Source organism: Halictus rubicundus, chromosome 3, assembly GCF_050948215.1.
Source record: "Halictus rubicundus isolate RS-2024b chromosome 3, iyHalRubi1_principal, whole genome shotgun sequence".
NCBI classification, from domain to species: Eukaryota; Metazoa; Arthropoda; class Insecta; order Hymenoptera; family Halictidae; genus Halictus; species Halictus rubicundus.
This window is the reverse complement of record NC_135151.1, coordinates 21,255,907-21,275,683: the sequence shown is the minus strand read 5'-3', so window position 1 is coordinate 21,275,683 and position 19,777 is coordinate 21,255,907. Positions and strand designations below refer to the sequence as shown.

Sequence of the window (19,777 nt, the reverse complement as noted above, 5' to 3'; positions counted from 1 at the left end):
GAGATTGTATTGCTCCAGATAAAATGCTTCTGTAACATAAATTATTCTACTGTTTTTCAACTAAATCTCCGAACAGCTACACCGAAAATATATAATTCAGATAATTCTTGCTTCTGTCGCTTATTTCAGTCATATAAAATGCATACGAAAAGCAGCGTTCCACAAATATTAAAAACGCTTTCAAAACCGCACGCTTTCATAGAAGCCCATACAGCGCGCAAGAGAATCCTGCTTTTTGCACCTGAATATGGTACTTCGGAGCGGTGCCGTCACTCCGTGGCATCGCGGAAGACTGTAAATCAGCAGTAATTGCAAGTCCTCGCGTGGTTCTAAACGTTTCCAGACCGCGGCAACATTTTAAAGGTAAGTGGTACTCCGAAGCGCCATTAGAACTTAGAGTTAAAGCATCCATGTTACAATTAAAGGTTCCTGTTTCGCTCTCGCGTAACACACGGCGCGTTAAAGACTCGTGAAACAGGAAGTCCCGGTCTTAACCGGCTGGTTGAAACCGTGGTCCGGATAAGGATTCGATTTGAATCGGTTCGCGGAACGATCGATTTCAAAGGGCCACGGAAAATTCGTTTATTTCTGCTTGCGGTGTGTATCCACGGTATGCTGATCGCCGATCAAGTTACTTATACATCGCTGGCAGAGATCAACCGAGCGATTTCGCGAAAAGAGTAACTCGAGTCCCTCGAGCATCGCGAGCTTTAATACTAAACCTACCGACGTTTCATGTATACCTAATGCTACCATGAGCGCTTCAAATGACCGCTTCAAAAAAGAATATGTATCTTAATGTTGAAAGAGATTAAAAAAATATAAATCAAACGGGGAAAGAACATTGAGAACATAAATAAAAACAATTCAAATGTAAATGATAGCACAAAATATTGTTGGCCCTGTTCACTTTGTTGAAACTAGCACTTATAACACGTGATAATCTCTGTTATATGATACACTCTGTAAAATTTTGATGCTCTCTGTTCGAAGAGCTCGAAGGAAAGCTAGGCATTTGTTCCAATCGCGCGTTTGTTTACACTGTAGATCCACAATTACATTGTGGACTCGTAAAAGAATTTCAGGAGTGCGCATAACATGAATTGTACAAATGGTCAAATGACCGCTCGTGATAGACTAGACGTGCTATGAAATTTTTTCGGAAAGTAAACAATAAAGAAAGTTGCGACTATTGAGAAATGGGTTGTATGTATATTACAGGAAAAGTCAACAAGTTACATGGCGTTACGGTAACGTTGTATACAAGAAATTCTAAACGAAACTTCAAAAACGTGACGATCGTTTCACACTTCTTCGGACCGATTGAAATTTTCTGTTAGGTCGTGAAATGAGACTCAACTTATGTAGAACCATTAAAAACAATATTTATGTTGAAGAATATTATATAAATTATAGAAACAAATATAAAAATAAATAAGAAATATAATATTAACACGTTGAACGCCACGTCAGCCATATGTAGCTGACGGAATTATTTGTGCAGGCTTTAAAATGAATTTTTACGTTGATATATTCATTGTACTAAACTTAATTAGGATCTGTAACACGCAAGAAAGTTGGAGGATTACTCAGTATCGTACATTTAATTTTTTGCAATTTTTATTTCATTAAATAACTAATTTTGATTTTATGGAATTTTTGGGGTTTCTAGTTTGGCGTTCTTAGTGTTAAACAAGTATAACAATTTTCCTCCTACTTTCCCAGAATGCCCACTCGGTCCACCGTACGGTTTTACAAAGATTTTAAAAAATTGTTACAGGCAGGTTAGCAGATATTTGCTGCTGATTTTTGTCAGAATCCCTTCTATATAGTTTGAACTTAATTGATTTCTTAAAAATTTCAAGATGCGATCTTTTGAGACTTTCTAGTTCCGCTCTATTAAAGTCAACCAACCGGCATAGAAAACTGGTGCTTAAAAAATCTCTAAAAATGATTGCAAAGGACTATATTAACACTAGAACGACCGGAGCAGTCAAAATGACTGGTTCCTAATTTTTTCTTTTACAATTACTGAAATTGTAAAAATGTTTTCATCGGAAATGTTTTAATGAACCTCTTCATTGAAGCACATATTATTGTACAATAAAAGTTGCATGAAGTCTGAATGGGCACAGTCTTGTCACTGTTACAAACGAATATACGTCAGTCGCATTTATTGCTCGGTCGTTCTAGTGTTAACGAACTTTGTGAACATTAGTATAAATATTTACTTATGTTAATATAGAATATCGTGCATAGAAGCTTAAAAATTCATATTTATCGCTCTGACATAATTTTCTTTAGTACAAATATAAACGTACGATTTCGCCGTATTACGGTTCGGAGTTTTCACGTATTAATTACGATACTTACATCGCTATTGAATGAATTGTTATGGGTATAATTAGTAAACGTTCCGAAAGAAGAATACATGAATGTTACATCTATTTCCTGACTTTTTTCCACCTAAAATTCGCGACACTGTGCGTCGTCCGCTCCAAAAAAAGAAAAAAAAGTGCCCAATTGAAACGGAACTTGCAGGAATTGAAACTTTGCAGCAAAGGAAGAGGCACGTTCTCTCGCATGCGACTCACAGTCCGCGGATCTCTTTGACTTCGAACATCGTTCGGCTAGGTCCTCCGCTTTTAGCGGGACCATCAATGGCCGACGATTATCGCTGACTCCGTCAAAAGTCTTAACGGTCGACCGTTCCCCGGGGTTGTAAAAACGCGCTTCATATTGGCCGAATGATCGATCGTTACAGTTTCCACATTTCTTTTTTCTTGTTCGCTCAACGCGCTACCAGAAACGTTCCTGCGTAAAGTTCGGAGTCGCCGGATTAAGTCTCCCCACTCCCACAGCCTCCCCCCTTTACGCTTCCCCCTCCACGGCGCTGTTCCCCCACCCTTCCGCCATGGCACGGTCACGTGACGCGTTTCGTCTCCGTCGTGCGTGCGTCGCAACGTCACGTGACCGATCCGGTACTGGTGGAGAGGGGGTAAGCGTGTATTCCCCTCGATTGCGAGTCGATTTGATCTGGCGAGACACTGACCGGAGCAAGCAATCGCGCTTCCGTGAAAAATCAATTCCCGACGGGACTCGCGTTAATTGGCTATTTAGCCCGGCGGCGACCGCCAGCTGCTTGTTAACCCGCGATCACAATCGACAAAAAGGAGAACAACCGTGACTCGAGCAGAGCCGTCACGAGTCCGACGGCTGAGCGTCGCGTCGTTTCGACGGAGCTAACGAATTGAGAAAGTAACGTCGAACGAACTCGTCGTGCTCCGAACACGAAAAATTCGATTTTACGACTTGTCCGGAGGGCTGATTTCCAATGTTCCGCTCGGTATTCCTTCGATCTCGTTTCGCCACGGCGTGGAACCCGAGAGGGAATTCGTCATCGTGTTATCCCCGAATTTTCGAAATTGCTGAAACGCGTTTCGCAGAAACGAAAATTATTCTATTTATGGCGTCCCCCCCCCTCCCCGGAAACTGGACCGGTCGGATTTTCAATTTGCCGCCGGTGGAAGTTCCGAAAATGTCGGAGTGAACTTTCCGAAATAATTGTGATCGGGATAGAGCCGAGTGAAATAATGAATTTGTCTAATTATCGTACGCATGATCTCTGGGGGGAACAAGTTCTGAATAATAAATTAATCTCCCGCGGTCGGACCAGCTACCGACGCATCGTAGATGCTACGTACATACAATGTAACTTCGGAAATATCGGATAACGCGTGTAACGAACAGTATCGCAACTTTCAAGGTAATTACTGAAATAATGAACCTGCGTCACGTTCCTCTGACGCACACGGTTATCTGCAGCTTAACCAGTGGCAGTTCTTTCCACAACGTTCCGCCTGGTACAATTAATCGCCGGAAGGAGCCCGACTGTGCCGCAACGTCCGTGCCCAAAGTGGCACATTTGTTTAACATTTAATATCAGCACGTTCATTGTCAATCAGAGCTCCGCCGCTACGAATTCTGTCCGAGATCGATCCGATTAAATCCGATGAAGGAAATTTCGATGGAAATGATTTTCCAGATTTCGCCCTTTGATCGAACCAATTCTATAATTAATTAATTAATTCTATAATTTATGAAAGTTTCTGTTGGCCAGGGAGCACCGATGACAATTGAGAAACACGTTCCCGAACATTTATCGAACTCCGACAATTCAAACTGGAAATTTCCAAGTACAAGTTACTCTGTTTCCAGCCAAATGTTATCTTTCCCCGATGCGCTTATGCCACGAACATCGCCGCCATTCATTTCAACAGACACTTCAATACGTCTCCCTTTTAAACGTCGCGTCGTGCTCCCTCGAAGATCCTACTCCATCTCCCGCTTCCTGACAACAGCAGTAAACTTGCTGCATCGGTTCCTCGGACATACAGGGCGTCCCAAAAATCTTGTACTCACTTCATCTTCAAGGTGGTGATTCGTCGGATTATTTGAAGCAACTTTTCCCTTTGCGAAAATGTTCTTCGTGGCTTCGTTAACGAGATATTAACGAAAAACACGGACCAATCAGGGCGCGGCTGCAACGGACCGATTCCGGCTCGGCCAATGGCAACGCCACGCTTAGCGGGAGGCGTCACCCTCTGCTATAACCGCGCTCTGATTGGTCCGCGTTTTTCGTCGATAACTTCTGAACGAAGCAACGGAGAATATTTTCACAAAGGAAAAAGTTGCTTCAAATGACCTCGGGAATCTCCCATTTCAAGGACGTGCAACATTTCTGGGACACCCTCTATACTACTAATGATAATTGGACTACAAATTTTACGTATTCATGAAGAATTCTTTCAAATTCAAAACTCGGGAATCTCCCCGTTGAATGAAGTACAATATTTTTGGGACACCCTGTATAAACGATACACTTGCGCCCGAAACGAATGTCTCCATAAATGGAAATAATGCTCGTTCCAATACTTTACTCTCGGGACTCGAAATACTTGAAACAACTACAGTCGGGCACATAATTGACAGCAGTTTAAATAACTTTTTAACGAATAACCTTTTTGTAAACGGACCGAACGACCTCACTTTTCCGTCGAGCTAGATGGATTAGTTTACTAAACGATCTGGTATGAAAATTTGAGAAGAAGTGCGTTTAGTATGAATCAGAAAAATATTGAGAAAGTTGCTTTTTACAACTTTTCTTATTCAGGCTTGTATAGACTGTGATCACGATAAGGAAATCAAACCAAACTCGTGTTGTCGGGAAATTTATGACATCTTATACATCGACAGGTGAGGTACTATTTCTTCCGCAGCGAAGAAGGCCATAAAACTGATTACTATGTTGGGAGCCGTTAACATGTTTCTCCATTTAACTTTAACTGAACTTACAAACAAGTTAATGGAAAGGGAAGCAAACGCCAGAAATCCTGGATCGTTACGAAATATCCCTCCGGACGTAAAAAAACTAGGACAGAACTGGGAAAACCCTATGCGAGAACTTTTATTGTCATGACTACTATGAAAACATAATTGATTTGTTAGAAAACCTGCAATTTTAAGCGCGGAAAATAAAATTTTCTCATTCTAGTGGAGACTACTCCTAATTGCAGTGTTTTAATTCCAGAAATTTTTTTTTTCAAACGTTCATGAATAATGATTTTTACGATAATAATCAGAATCTTTTGTCTTTCTGCCAATTTAATTAATTGAAAGGTTTGAATTATGTAATTCAGTTACGACGTAGTTGAATTACTATATAATTGAAATACAATGTAATTCCATTGTGCAATTGAACTAGTACAACTCTGACTGTATTTCAATTATATTGTATTTCAATTACACATCTGATTAAAATAATTATTAATTGAATTAATCGAAAGGTTTGAATTATGTAATTCAGTTACGCCGTAGTTGAATTACTATATAATTGAAATACAATGTAATTCCATTGTGCAATTGAACTAGTACAACTCTGACTGTATTTCAATTATATTGTATTTCAATTACACATCTGATTAAAATAATTATTAATTGAATTAATCGAAAGGTTTGAATTATGTAATTCAGTTACAGCGTAGTTGAATTACTATATAATTGAAATACAATGTAATTCCATTGTGCAATTGAACTAGTACAACTCTGACTGTATTTCAATTACACATCTGATTAAAATAATTAGTAATTGAATTAATCGAAAGGTTTGAATTATGTAATTCAGTTACGCCGTAGTTGAATTACTATCTAATTGAAATACAATGTAATTCAATTGTGCAATTGAATTACAACGTGACTGAATTAACATAATTGTGATTTAAGACAGTTAGTTTAATAAGACTCACCTTTCATCTGAGACTTGGTTATGTTAGGTGATTTACTGGACGAGACAGGCGCGGGTCTTTTCGGCGACACAGGCAGGGAAAAGAGGTTGCTTGTCGCCAAATGGCTGGTGTTCGCGGACGAAGAACCCGGCGAAAACATGGCGGACGCACATCGGTACTGAGCACCTCGGAATTCTCGTTCGCTAAATTGCTGCGAGTTCGTCGCGGACGATATCGATGGTTGGGTCTCCGCGGGCAGGAACGGCAGCGGCCCTGACGTAACTGTCATCGTCGACGTCGAAGTTGTCGACGCTGTCGTCATCGTCATCGTTATCGTCCCCGTGGACGTTCGCGGGGAACAGCCGCTCATCCCTTCTTGCTCCTCGGCGTTCCCCACAGTCCCGCTGCTCTGTCTCGTCTGCAAACATTCGAAACGAAACCCCGTTAACAGCGATACTATCACAATTTGACGCAGGTTACAACCGGGGACATTTTTGTTTCAATCGACAACAGTACAAGAATGTACAGCGAATTCCCGTTACGAGTCAGTTCCGCCGTTCTGGTTAAGAGTCAGTCACCAGAATTTGTCTAAAATCGGACGTTCTCGCCGAGCGTCGCATTTGAAATACACGCTGGAAACCTAAGAGTCATATCCGTCTACAAGTCATAAAAAGCCTATGACCACTAAGCGATAGTGACAAGAAGACGGAGAAAATGTCTCTCTCCGATACAACGTTGCACACGTGAATAGCATCGGAATTGTATCATATTTGGTTTCATTTTAATCAGAAAAATCCCACGAATATGTTGGTGAAAGACGTCATATTGGTACAATATTCACAATAATTGACACAGATCTACGAAACGTGGTTTTCGTAAAAAAAGGTTGTCAAATACAACTTCTAATATTTTCTCTGAAATTCCTACACTACCAATACAGTGATTTCTCTATATATGTCGCCAAGGCCTGAATGATAAACGTCGCGGTATTATCACCACCGCGGGGAATACCCCGTGAGGGGCAAAGAAGCTCGAGATACAAATTAATACAATTAGTACAACTAAGACAATTAGAAATTAATACGATCATTATTTTGCATATAAAGTACAGTCTTTAGTCGATATATGTCCCAAATATCTAGCCGATAAAAGTCCCAGAACTATCCCCATTCGAGGAGTGTAAACATAACACGGTTCGGGTATCTCGATATATGACGCTGGCAGGAACCGTGTTGTTGACATATATCGAGAATTCAAACAGGAAGCGCGGGAAGAAGAGCATTTCTTCCGGTCGGTCGAGCACACGCGATCGCGACGAAACACATTCAACAAGGTGAACGTTTTTCAGCTCGCGATTTAATGCTAGGATCCGGTTGCGGTTCGGGGAACCTCGATAGCCACAGGTGGCACGAGTTGGCGCGTAACGGTGGACAGTTTGCTGCGGAACAAACGAGCACAATAAAGGTCGATGCACATCTCACCGGCCGGCCGACCGGCCGTTTTTTCCCCGTTTATAAGCATTTTGGGGTCCGGGACAGCTATTAGAGAGGGTTCGAGAGGCTCGGAACAAAGGCACAGCGTGTCCTCTGCTACCAGAACCCCAGGGGTTCGCTGCCCAATGCTAGAGCCGGCCGGCTAGCCGGCTAGCATTCTCGACGAGAATGTTCGCAGGCTAGCCGGCCGGCTCGTAGCGTGGCAGTACGAAGACAGAATGAACATGCTGTATTTATTTAAAAAACTATCAACCAGAACTTTTCTGAGTTCCTCGTGGTAATAGATCTTGTTAAGGAATTTGAACGTTGTAACAAACGAAATAACAATTTATTACCACGCTAACGAAAAAGAAAGAATATCATCTGACAATCTGTGCGGTGAAACAATTCGTCATTATTTATTTCAAAAGCTGTTAACTAGAACATTTCAGAGTCCCTCGTGGTAATAGATGGGGAATACTTTGTTAAGGAATTTGAGCGTTATTAGGAAAAAGCTACCAGAATAATTAATAATACGGTACTCCCTTTCGGAGCTATAGGTTCGAGCTACCATTTGTTGGGTTTGAGGGGAACATCTGTCGTATTTTAAATAGGCAGGTAATTTTTCTTGTGAATCAAAAACACATGTTGAATGTGAAAAATTATTAGATCTCGAGATATTTTCAAAAAATGTCATACATTTTCTTGTATTAAGTGAAATACAGCTACACTTTTTCAAAATCTTAGTTTTCGTACTCGAGTTACGATACGTGACTTGCTACTGAATTAGGAAATGCTCACTCGTACAAATCGGTTTCTGTTATGATAACAATGTCGAAAGGGTGTTTACCTTTACAACATAGTTATGAAGTGTTTGAGTATCTTCTTCAATAAAGACATTTTTTGAAAATATCTCGAGATCTAATAATTTTTTTGCCATGGTACCCTAATCATTTTTTACGTAGAATGAAAGGAAGAATCTATTCTATTTAAAGAAATGATGCAATTGTTAATTGCACATGCACTGCAGCATCTAAAAAAAATTTAAAGGCCTACAGATGTAGTGCTCTTCGAACCATTTATCTTTCTCCTTTATCATTTTTTCGTAAATGCAATAATAACGGAGTTATGACTTGAAACAATTGTGTGGACCACCCTGTATAAGGATGTGCGATGCTGTTTCACTAATTGTAAGTGCCAGGAACGTTTCCTATTTCCATGGTGTTGTAAAGGAGAGGTACGGATAGATTACCTAAGGAGCTGTGGAGCCCCTAAAAACATTTTTTTTGTGCCACGCACAGCAGGGAACTGTCAACGCGCTCTCGAAAGGCCATCTGGAAAGGGTCGAGAGGCCAGAGAAGAAATTCGGTTCCAAAGCCTGACACGGTTGCCGCCAGTAAACGCTAGGGCCAAAACCAGGGTTATAATTTTGAGCCGGCCGGCCGGGCCGGTGAGATGTGCATCGACCTTTAGGCGTCGGATACAGTCGCCGACGAAGGAAGAAGCTTAGGATTGCGTCTTCCTGATAACAACGAGAACGGGATCCCGGTTACTGGCAATTACGCGAGGTAGCCGGATCGACAACAAGACGTCGTTCCGTAATAGGACGGAATAAAAGAGGAATTGGCTGGCATTCTCTTTGTCGAACACCGTCTTAAATCGCGTTGCCGGAACGGGGATAATAAAAATGCCGGCGCGAATGGTCACATCATGGAGGAACGGGGACGGACCGGGTGTAACTGGAGCGAAAAATACACATTGTTGCGGCGATAAACTCGAAGCAACGGGTGCTTGGCGTTTCATGATCGTGGAACTTGGACACGCGGTCCCGCGGATGTGTTGGTTCGAGAAGTTTGCCGGCGCGGGGATTGAAAAGTCCGAACTTTGCCGAACTTTGCCGAACTTACCAAACCGTTCATAAATGCCCGTTTGACCGTGAGCACCGCTGAACACTCTCGAGCGTCCCCCACCCCAACCCCAATCCTTCCCCTCCCCCCTGTGACCGTAGGACATGTCGGGTACCCGCGGGCGATCATAGATACTGGACGTGGTGTTCGAACACGGCAGATTGTTGTCTATTTACTGATCTTACGACTCCACAATTCTAATTACAGTGAATTCTCGATATATGTCAGAAACACGGGTCATAGCAGCGTCGTGTATCGTCCAGGAGACATACCCGACACATGTTATGTTTATACTACTAAGCGTTCGAGGCCTGTCACAGGGTATACCCCGCGGAAGTGGAGGTAACTCCGTGACGTTTATCATCCAGGCCTTGGCGACATATATAGAGAAGTCACTGTACATACTATTTGTCGACTAGGCTTAGGAATGAATATTTTATCGTAATATAGGAAAAATGTTTACACTCTTCGCCGTCCATGACCCCTCACGGGGTATACTCCGCGACGTTTATCATCCAGGCCTTGGCGACATATATAGAGAAGTCACTGTACATACTATTTGTCGACTAGACTTAGAAATTAATATTTTATCGTAATATAGGAAAAATGTTTACACTCTTCGCCATCCATGACCCCTCACGGGGTATACTCCGCGACGTTTATCATCCAGGCTTTGGCGACATATATAGAGAAATCACTGTGCGTTGTGTTTGTGTTTCGTTGATAACTCAGGAATGACCTCTTTCAAGGAAATACATTTCTGTGACACCTTGCATGTATATTGATCGTATCAGGCACACAAATCAGGACAGAATGTTAAGAGCTTCTTTAATAATAGCGGTTAAGTTAAAGGACGTTTAAACAAAAGCTTCGACTTTGTTAAGAGTTATTTGCGATAAATTGATACCATAAAAAAAGAATGAACTCTTGTGTTTTAAAAACGAAAAGAATTTCATATTCTGCTACTTTTCAACATAATGGCAGTTGAAATAATCTCTCGCTGTTTGGTACCTCGTGTCCCGCACGCAACTCCTCGTTTCTTATTCCAGGAACAAAAGGTGGAGATATTTTGTACGGATTCTCGGCCACCGCCAAGTCATTTCCCCCCACGGTGCGCGGCGTCGAGGGTACAAAAACGGTTAATTAAACATCTCTCGAAATGAATGACTCATCCGGAGAGATGAAATGAACCGAGTGCGATTACCGGCGGGGGTCAGCACGATTACTCTTATTAACGGTGGCGGAGCGTTCATCATTCGTCATGATAACGCTCGACTGGCCGCCGAGATATTGCGCCGAAAAGAACTGCGTGACGTGGGGCTGGCCATCTATCAACTCGCGGAGTCGCGTTATCTAGCCGCCCTAAATTTTTGTTTTTAAACGCAGATCTGCCTGTCCTTCTCCGAGAACGCGGGAGAACAGAGCAACGAACGGTTTTCCGCGAAGTTGTTCGAGGTTTAAGAGGGCCGCCATGCCGCCTTGATGACTCTGTGTAACCACACACACATGGAAGAATCCCATATACGTATATGAACTGGCAAGGGTTCACGGGGACTCAAACTGACGCTTCAGTATCGCAATGAGCAACTCAGAAGTGGCCAATTTGGTTTTCTAAAAGTCCAATCTAGGACTGTTCGGTCTCCAAAATGCGTATTTGTAAGGTATGGTGGAGTAATTTGTAATATTCGGCGGCATACTGCCCGACAGCGACAGTGGCGCCAGTAGTGGAAAATCTCGGAACTGCGAGGTGCAGTTTCGGACGTCTAGTGACTGGCAGTATGCCACCGAATATTATAAATTACTGCAGGATAACGTACAAATGGGCATTTTGGAGACCATACAGTCCTAGATCGGACTTTTAGGAAACCAAATTGACCACTTCTGAATTTCTCATTGCGCTATTGAATACGGATTTCTTCTATTTGTGTGTGGTTCCACACTTCGTTTCACGACAGCGACAGTGGCGCCAGTCGTGGAAAATGTCGGAACTGCGAGGTGCAGTTCCAGACGCCTCGTGACAGGCAGTGTGCCGCAGAATATTATAAATTACTCCAGGATAACGTACAAATGGGCATTTTGGAGACCATACAGTCCTAGATCGGAGTTTTAGGAAACCAAATTGACCACTTCTGAATTTCTCATTGCGCTATTGAATACGGATTTCTTCTATTTGTGTGTGGTTCCACACTTCGTTTCACGACAGCGACAGTGGCGCCAGTCGTGGAAAATGTCGGAACTGCGAGGTGCAGTTCCAGACGCCTCGTGACAGGCAGTGTGCCGCAGAATATTATAAATTACTCCAGGATAACGTACAAATGGGCATTTTGGAGACCATACAGTCCTAGATTGGACTTTCAGGAAACCAAATTGACCACTTCTGAAGTGCTCATTGCGATATTGAATATGGGTTTCTTCTATTTGTGTGTGGTTCCACACTTCGTTTCACGACAGCGACAGTGGCGCCAGTCGTGGAAAATCTCGGAACTGCGAGGTGCAGTTCCAGACGCCTCGTGACAGGCAGTGTGCCGCAGAATATTATAAATTACTCCAGGATAACGTACAAATGGGCATTTTGGAGACCATACAGTCCTAGATTGGACTTTCAGGAAACCAAATTGATCACTTCTGATCACTTCTGAATACGGGATTCTTCATCAAAATGCCACAAGCGAAGTAATGTCCGTCGAAATGCCCAGCGCCAGCGAGAGGGCGCGCATATCGCGGTTGCTTTACGCCGAAAAGTTACGCCGCGACGGAATCAAGAATGCAAGGAGTTGGAATCCGGTTAACGCTGTTTAGACGGAACGTGTTACACGGAGGGGCAGTAAAGCCGCGCTTTTACACGACAATAAGGCCGCGGCAATGTTACCGGTGGATTCGACGCGACGGCCGCGTGTGGTACACGTCACGGCGATAAACCTCGGAAACGGACAGCCGGCCAAATTGCGGTGCGCGCGAAACGGAAAGAATCCCGGAGGAACACGATATCCGCTTTAATCTTCCTCGGAGATCGGGCTCACGTATCGCGTGGGATCATAAATTCGGTTCTGCCGGCGAAGAGAAACGGCCCCTCGTATTATCGTAATTCTCGCCTACAAATATTTCCCCCTCGCTGCTCGCAGCCGGAAAAAATAAATCGAACCCGAGGCCGGAAGGAACTCTTTGTACCGGATAAGGAGGGGGGGGGGGCGGGGTGCAAAAAGGAGGAAACTCGGAAACGAACGGGGGGGTGGCGAGCGAATCGATTCATTAAATTCCGAGCAGGTGGTCCGACAGCGACATCGACAGTTGACCTAGAACAGGGTGAGTCGCGTGGACGATTCCGCGATTCTCCGCACAGTCCCTTCGTGTTCGAGCTCGGCCGAGAGAGAAAGTTCAGCGAGTTTGACAATAAAGGGGTGGCGGGAACTAACTCTTCTCCGTTCTTCGCCGCACGAGCCAACCCTTCCCCCACTGGCGTTGCACCCCCGTTTACCTCCTCCGAGCAAAGGCTCGCGGGCGAATTCTCGTTAACCTGTCAGCGGTAACGCTGATCAATCCCGACACTTTTGTCCGAAAAAACGAGTCTTCGGATCGGCTGACGATTTAAATTACATTTCACCGCGGACAAAGCGAACCGTAACCTATTTCGTCAGTTCTCCGGCGGATTCTAGTCGACGTCGACGGGATTCGACGGGATCGGTTCGCAAACACCGTCGGATGCCGTTCTCCGACACGGTAATTGCAAAAGTGGCCTTGATTTCTTTCGTCAGTATCATCTCCTCGGGACACAAGTCCGCGGCGCCGGCTAAGAAAAGAACCAACCGTGCGGAACATTAGCTTCCGCAATCTCCTCCACGGATAATTCAATTAAGAAGTCATTCGGCCGGGATCTAATTGACTAACGCAACGCGACGCCGCCGTTTGAGAAATCGCGCTACAGATATCTCCGGGGGAAATTACGCTCGTACCAATTTTCCGAAGCGTTATTACGCGTAACGCGAGGCGAGCCGCTTTTACAAGCGAAAGGAATCCCAGCGACGGAGTTTACGCTTCCGGTTCGCTGCGAGAAGATCTCTTCTCTGCACGATTTATTAACGCTAGGTTCACGGAGCACTGAAAGCGACTGTATTAAGTTACTTTACAAAAATAGTGAGAACCTGTCTATCCACATTTTCAACCATTTTTTAAATAATATGAAAAAATAAATTTGTTGAATAATTCCTCGTTGACACATCTTTATACTGTCAATAACTGTAAATTACAAATATAGAGTATTTAGATTTGAAGGGTCCCGTGAACTTAGTGTTAAACTCGAGACAGTCTTTCAATCGGAATTCCCGACGACGTTTAGGGCAAATTTGCGCACCTCGCGTCGCGCAGATCGCGGTCGTTGAAGGTCTCCTTTACGTGCGGCCGACCCTTAATTCCTTTCCGCATACTTCACCGTCGAAGGGAGACTTCATTAGCGCGGACGACACTAATTGCTTTGCCCGATATATTCGTCAACGTAGACCCTGGAAACGGCTGGCTTCCGAAGGGTTTGTCGCGGTTAAAGCCATGATTATTGTCATCGACAGTCTGCACTATAGTGAAACAGTTCCCGAAGTAGGGAGATGAATTATTTAATTTAGTTAATTTAAGTACCATGTGGGTCAACAACGATTAAGACCGAATGTACCACCACCGGTGAAATCGCCGGTTTTACATACAGGGTGTCCCGCATACCGCAGACAAATTAGGACGTAATTCTGTATGGAAATCTGAGTCAAAAAGGAAGAATAAAATTTTTTTGTCTGGCGCCTGGTTTTCGAGAAAAATGAGTTCAAAGATCGGGCGGCAGTCTGCGTGCTATAGTGTATGCAAGCAGTAGAATCGGTCAGTCATGATCAGACGCCTTTGCCAGATATATTCGTCAATGAGGAGCCCTATGTAAATCCTGGAATTGGCTGGTTTCCGAAGGGTGTGTCACGGTTAAAGCCGTGATTATTGTCATCGACAGTCTGCACTATAGTGAAACAGTTCTCGAAGTAGGGAGATGAATTATTACTTTATGTACCATGTGGGTCAACAACGATTAAGACCGAATGTACCGCCACCGGTCAAATCGCCGGTTTTACATACAGGGTGTCCCGCATACCGCAGACAAATTGGGACGTAATTCTGTATGGAAATCTGAGTCAAAAAGGAAGAATAAAATTTTTTTGTCTGGCGCCTGGTTTTCGAGAAAAATGTGTTCAAAGATCGGGCGGCAGTCTGCGTGCTATAGTGTATGCAAGCAGTAGAATCGGTCAGTCGTGATCAGACGCGTCGGACGATTCAGCGAATCGTCAAAGTGGATTTACTCGAAAACGGAGAGTCGAATGGAAAAATTTCATTCTTCCCTTTTGACTCACCTTTGCGTAAATAATTAATTGCGTATATTATTTTACAGTTGTTGTAACTATCTTTCTATGATTGAACAAATCGTTTTGTTCGGTCGCACCGAAACGTCGCTTGAAATAAATGCTTGAAAAGTGAAAAGGCTTGAATCTATGAATCGAGTGAATTAAGCGAGTTTTCTATTGTAATATCAAGAGTGCGGTCCGATGTCGATGAACGTAACTCGATTAAGTTCTTACTTGATTGAGCCGCCCGAGGAGTGAGCACTTCGGGGACCAGTTCCGCGGCAGGCGGAGATAGTTAACAGTTCGACGGAGACAATTACAGGGAGCACGTAACAAGTCTTTAGCTAGACACACACGCCTCGACAACGCGAGAACGTCGGCGGTGATTAAAAGAACGCTTTCTTCGAATACCGATGAGAGGCCGCGGAGCCAAGCGGAATGTTCGATGGGTTCGCGTAATTTTCTGGGTTAGAATGTTTAATTAAACCGATCGATGGGAAGTGCCGACAACATCTGCAGTCTGCAAATCATAACCTAATCCCTCGTCACTCGGCGCTAAACGCTGTTCAAGCTCATTAGGAAAATGGTCCCGAGAACGCTGTGAATTATGCAGTAACCCTTCGGGGACGACATCGGTGCATCATACCGACTCTAAAGAATGCTTAAAAATTGTTTATACGTGGTCAAGTTATTCAACACGATACAATTTCATAGTTTATCACTCATTTTCTGGAATTTGTATATGGTTAGGGAAAATATCGAAGAGTCTGAATCACCAACAGATTAACATCCCTGAAAGGACCATTTTCTCAATATTTTTTCAAAAAGTAATCCTCAGAAGAGATGAAGACGCTAAGGACAGTTAAAATCATCGGATCGATTGCACTAATTTGTTGATCAATGTTTCGAAGCGATTAACTATGTACAGTTTGTACACACGTGTAATGCGTATAATTATTAAACTGTAATTTATTAACCGATTTACTTTCCTAGCACACATTAACATCGGTATGCATGCGAGTCCCTGATGAGATTAGCTGCAATACTAGGTTAATCCTTCAGGGACGTCTGTGCACTATGCTGGCTTTGACGAATGTACCAATATTTATTGCCTAAACAGCGACTGTATATGCACTTAAAATATGCAGAAAGCATATGCAATCTATCCACAAAACATATGCAAAAATGCATGAAAAATAGGTAAACATGCAGATATGCATGGAAAATATGCAAAATATATTAGTCATATACACATCTTTCCATATTTTCTTGCCCGAATAGTGTCATGTTTCACGAGTATGCGAACTCTTCTACAATTTTGTACTCTCATGTACGGAATAGCTTTACGTCCAAATAAAATATCCGACTCAAAATTTAAAGACACAGTATATATGTCAACAACACGTGCCAGCGTCGTGTATCGTCCAGGAGACATACTCGAGCGTTATGTTTCCAGTCCACGAGGTATACCCCGCGCTAGTGGGGACAATTCCGCGACGGTTATCGTCCAGGCCTTGGCGACATATACAGGATGTTTCACCTAACTCGAGTATCTAGAATATCTCGCTTGTTTTTTATGATAGAAGAAAACTTCAAAGGAAAACATTAGCTGGTTCTGAGGATCAAATATTATGATAGACAAAAAAATTTGTTCAAGGTTATATTTTCTGAGATTTCAAGGTCATCGAAGTTTTTTTGAATGGAATGATATATTTTTATTATCGCTATACGATAGCCGAGGTCAACACCAATCCAACGACCTGTAAACCTTCAATATTGACGACCTTCAATATTGCGACCTTCACGTGACCTTGAGTTTGTTATCACCAACGATTCCACACCATAGAAATCACTGTGTATATGTAACAATATCGTTATTTCTACCGTGTTCTGCATTGAAACGGCCACTTTGAATTTTCTCCTTTCTCCAAAACCTTTTCCAAAAACCCTTAATTGCAAATATTCGGAAAGCTGCGATGAAAACTTGACTTTCGGCCACGATTTCGCGGTTCCTGGGCCACTGTGCATCGGGAGATCGTACGAGCAGAAACCAACAATCGATTTGATATTCTTTTCGGGTCATCCCTACTCCGGAGGACCTAAACAATACCAATTCGGGTCTGTGGAATCCTAAAGTTTCTAATGTTGCGAACGTTGCAATTGGCTGGGTCCGTTGGAACTCTGGACATTGCCGGAGAAATTTATCGGCGACGCGTCCGGGCAACAGATTTACAACGATGGCCGCGCCCATGCCTGGAGGATGCGATCGTGCGAAGCAGTAAATCAGCGATTTAAGAACTAAAAACACACGAAATGAAGAAAGTTGCGGCGCGAGAGGCGCCCCACGCGGAAAAGTGCAACAGCGGGGCGGGTGGGTGGGGGGAGGGGAGGGGAGGGGAGGTGAAAGAATGGAGACAGCCGAGGAAAAGGGGGGATTTACGAGCATCGGGTGGAGCAACGATAAGACACACCGCTCGATCACGCTGTCTCGCATTTTGATTGAACGCGAAACGAGAAAACTTCGGATGACTTCCACGCGTGCTTGACGATTTGCATGCGACAATATCGAGGCCCGCTGCATACAGATGATAACAGTTTCACGCTGTGATTACAGATTTAATTCCCGTCTTGCTGAGAACTGTTTGTCCGCGCCGTTTCGAGAGCGTTGTCGAAGTCGCAGAGGAAACTACACCTGTAATTGCCGTTTGATATTCATGTCCTATTAATGGGCCGTGGCGATGCTCGATTTTTATCGAACTTTTGCATATTTATGGAAAATATCAACACGCCCGGTGCACCTTTTTCCACTGTTGCGAACGAAGCAGGACGGGAACTGTGGAGGGTCTCCGTTTCGAAATATTTGCATTAATTAATTTCCGCGAAATTTCCAGGTGAGACCGTGCCGCTGAACATCCGAGCAAACACGCGCACGGAACTGCGAATTCAGAATGAAATTAACGCGCTTATCCGCTCTTAAGGAACTCGAGTAATTTTAAATCCGCGGGGGTAAACTAGCTCGACGAGTTCTGTTCTCTCGCGTTTGAGAAACCCGTTAAGGGGGCCGGCAGACAAATTAACGCTTCAATATTGCAATGAGCAGTTTAGAAGTGGTCACTTGTGTTTCCTAAAAGTCCAATCTACGTCTGTATGGAGCCCAAATTGCAAATTTCCACCTGATCGTGGAGTAATTTGTAATATTCGGCAGAAAAGTCGCTTTCCGAAGCAGGTATGACGTCACAAGATGGCTGCCGCAGAGAGATCCTCTTAATTTCGAGAGATTGAGCTATATTTTGTCTTGATTCTCTGCGAAATAAAGCCAAAAACTTGAAGCATACAGAGCAAAAATGTGACAAGTTTATTCACAGACTTGAGACCCGTCGGATCGAGACCAAAACGGATCTTAAGTCACGTGGCCACCCTTGGCTCTTAACATGACAGCGATAATTAGGTCATATTCGTTCACTAAAACCGAATTAAAACTATTCAAAAATTACATATGGAACTACGGTAATTCCTAAAATAGTTCATCGAACGATGTCCGCGCCATGTCAAAATAATTGAAAAATTAGTCTTCGTCTGAGCGCGTAAAATGTACCTTTTAATATTCTGATCTGTTCATAGGGTGCACCCAATGCTTTCTTGATTTTTTCTTTCTCATTTTTCAGAAACTATAAACGAAAATAGACGGTTCTACATCGGCCATCTTGTTGTACACCGCGTACCGATTGGAGAAAGTTACGCAGAACAAAACCAACGTTCCACGGTGTCGCGAATGGCCATTTTAGGTGGATATTCTTCTTTCGGAATGTTTACTGAGCCTAATTATACCCATAATAATTCCTTTAATAGCGATATAAGAATCGAAATCAATACGTGAAAACTCCGAACCGTATAATATTTTTCAATATAAATATTATTTTTAAAGGTTCCACATATGTTGAATCTCATCTCATAACCTAACAGAAAATTTCAATCGGTTTTGAAGAAGCATGAAACAATCTGTGATTTTTTTTCACCTAGAATGGCCATTCGCGGCACTGTGTGCTCGTGTGATTCTGGCCTTAAGGGGGCCGGCATGGTTTGAAATCCATATACGTATGCAAGGGTCAAAATTTTGACAAATTGACGCTTCAATATTGCAATGAGCAGTTTAAAACTGGTCACTTGTGTTTCCTAAAAGTCCAATCTACGTCTGTATGGAGCCCAAATTGCGAATTTCCACCTGATCGTGGAGTAATTTGTAATATTCGGCAGAAAAGTCGCTTTCCGAAGCAGGTATGACGTCACAAGATGGCTGCCGCAGAGAGATTCTCTTAATTTCGAGAGATTTATTGTTCGTATCGGAAAAAATACTCTGGACAGACGTAGCAAAGACATGTACAAACACGGTAGTATGCATTTTTAATTACTTACTTATTTAAGACGTAAAACGTCTAGAAAAAAAGGCACAGCGTAACATAGCGCGACAGTCAAGGCCAAATGCCTGCCGGCCCCCTTAAGTGTGTGCGTCGGGAAAGCTTCTTTTCCGTTTAACGAGGGTCGGCGAGATGATGAGGAATGAAACTTCGCGATGCAGTTCAGCCCTTTAGGAGCAATGTTTGTGAATTTATATGCGCCCTGTGCGCGGAGACAGCTCGCCTGAAATTGAGCGGGGACGTTTCATTTGGAAATTCCCAACGAATATGAAGCATGATTCAACTACCGAAAATCTAGTTTGCCCGGTAGCCTCGGTGTCCTCAAGATAAACT

At 43.3% G+C, this 19,777-nt stretch overlaps 1 protein-coding gene across 1 annotated transcript in view; it reads right to left on the bottom strand.

The window, feature by feature from the left end:
- Positions 1-19,777, bottom strand: part of LOC143352941 (uncharacterized) — a 138,282-nt gene that overhangs the window by 83,321 nt on the left and 35,184 nt on the right. The window contains exon 2 of the mRNA XM_076785993.1: positions 6,306-6,702. Within this exon, the coding sequence (XP_076642108.1) occupies positions 6,306-6,702 (397 nt within the window). The remainder of the gene's footprint in view (positions 1-6,305; positions 6,703-19,777) is intronic.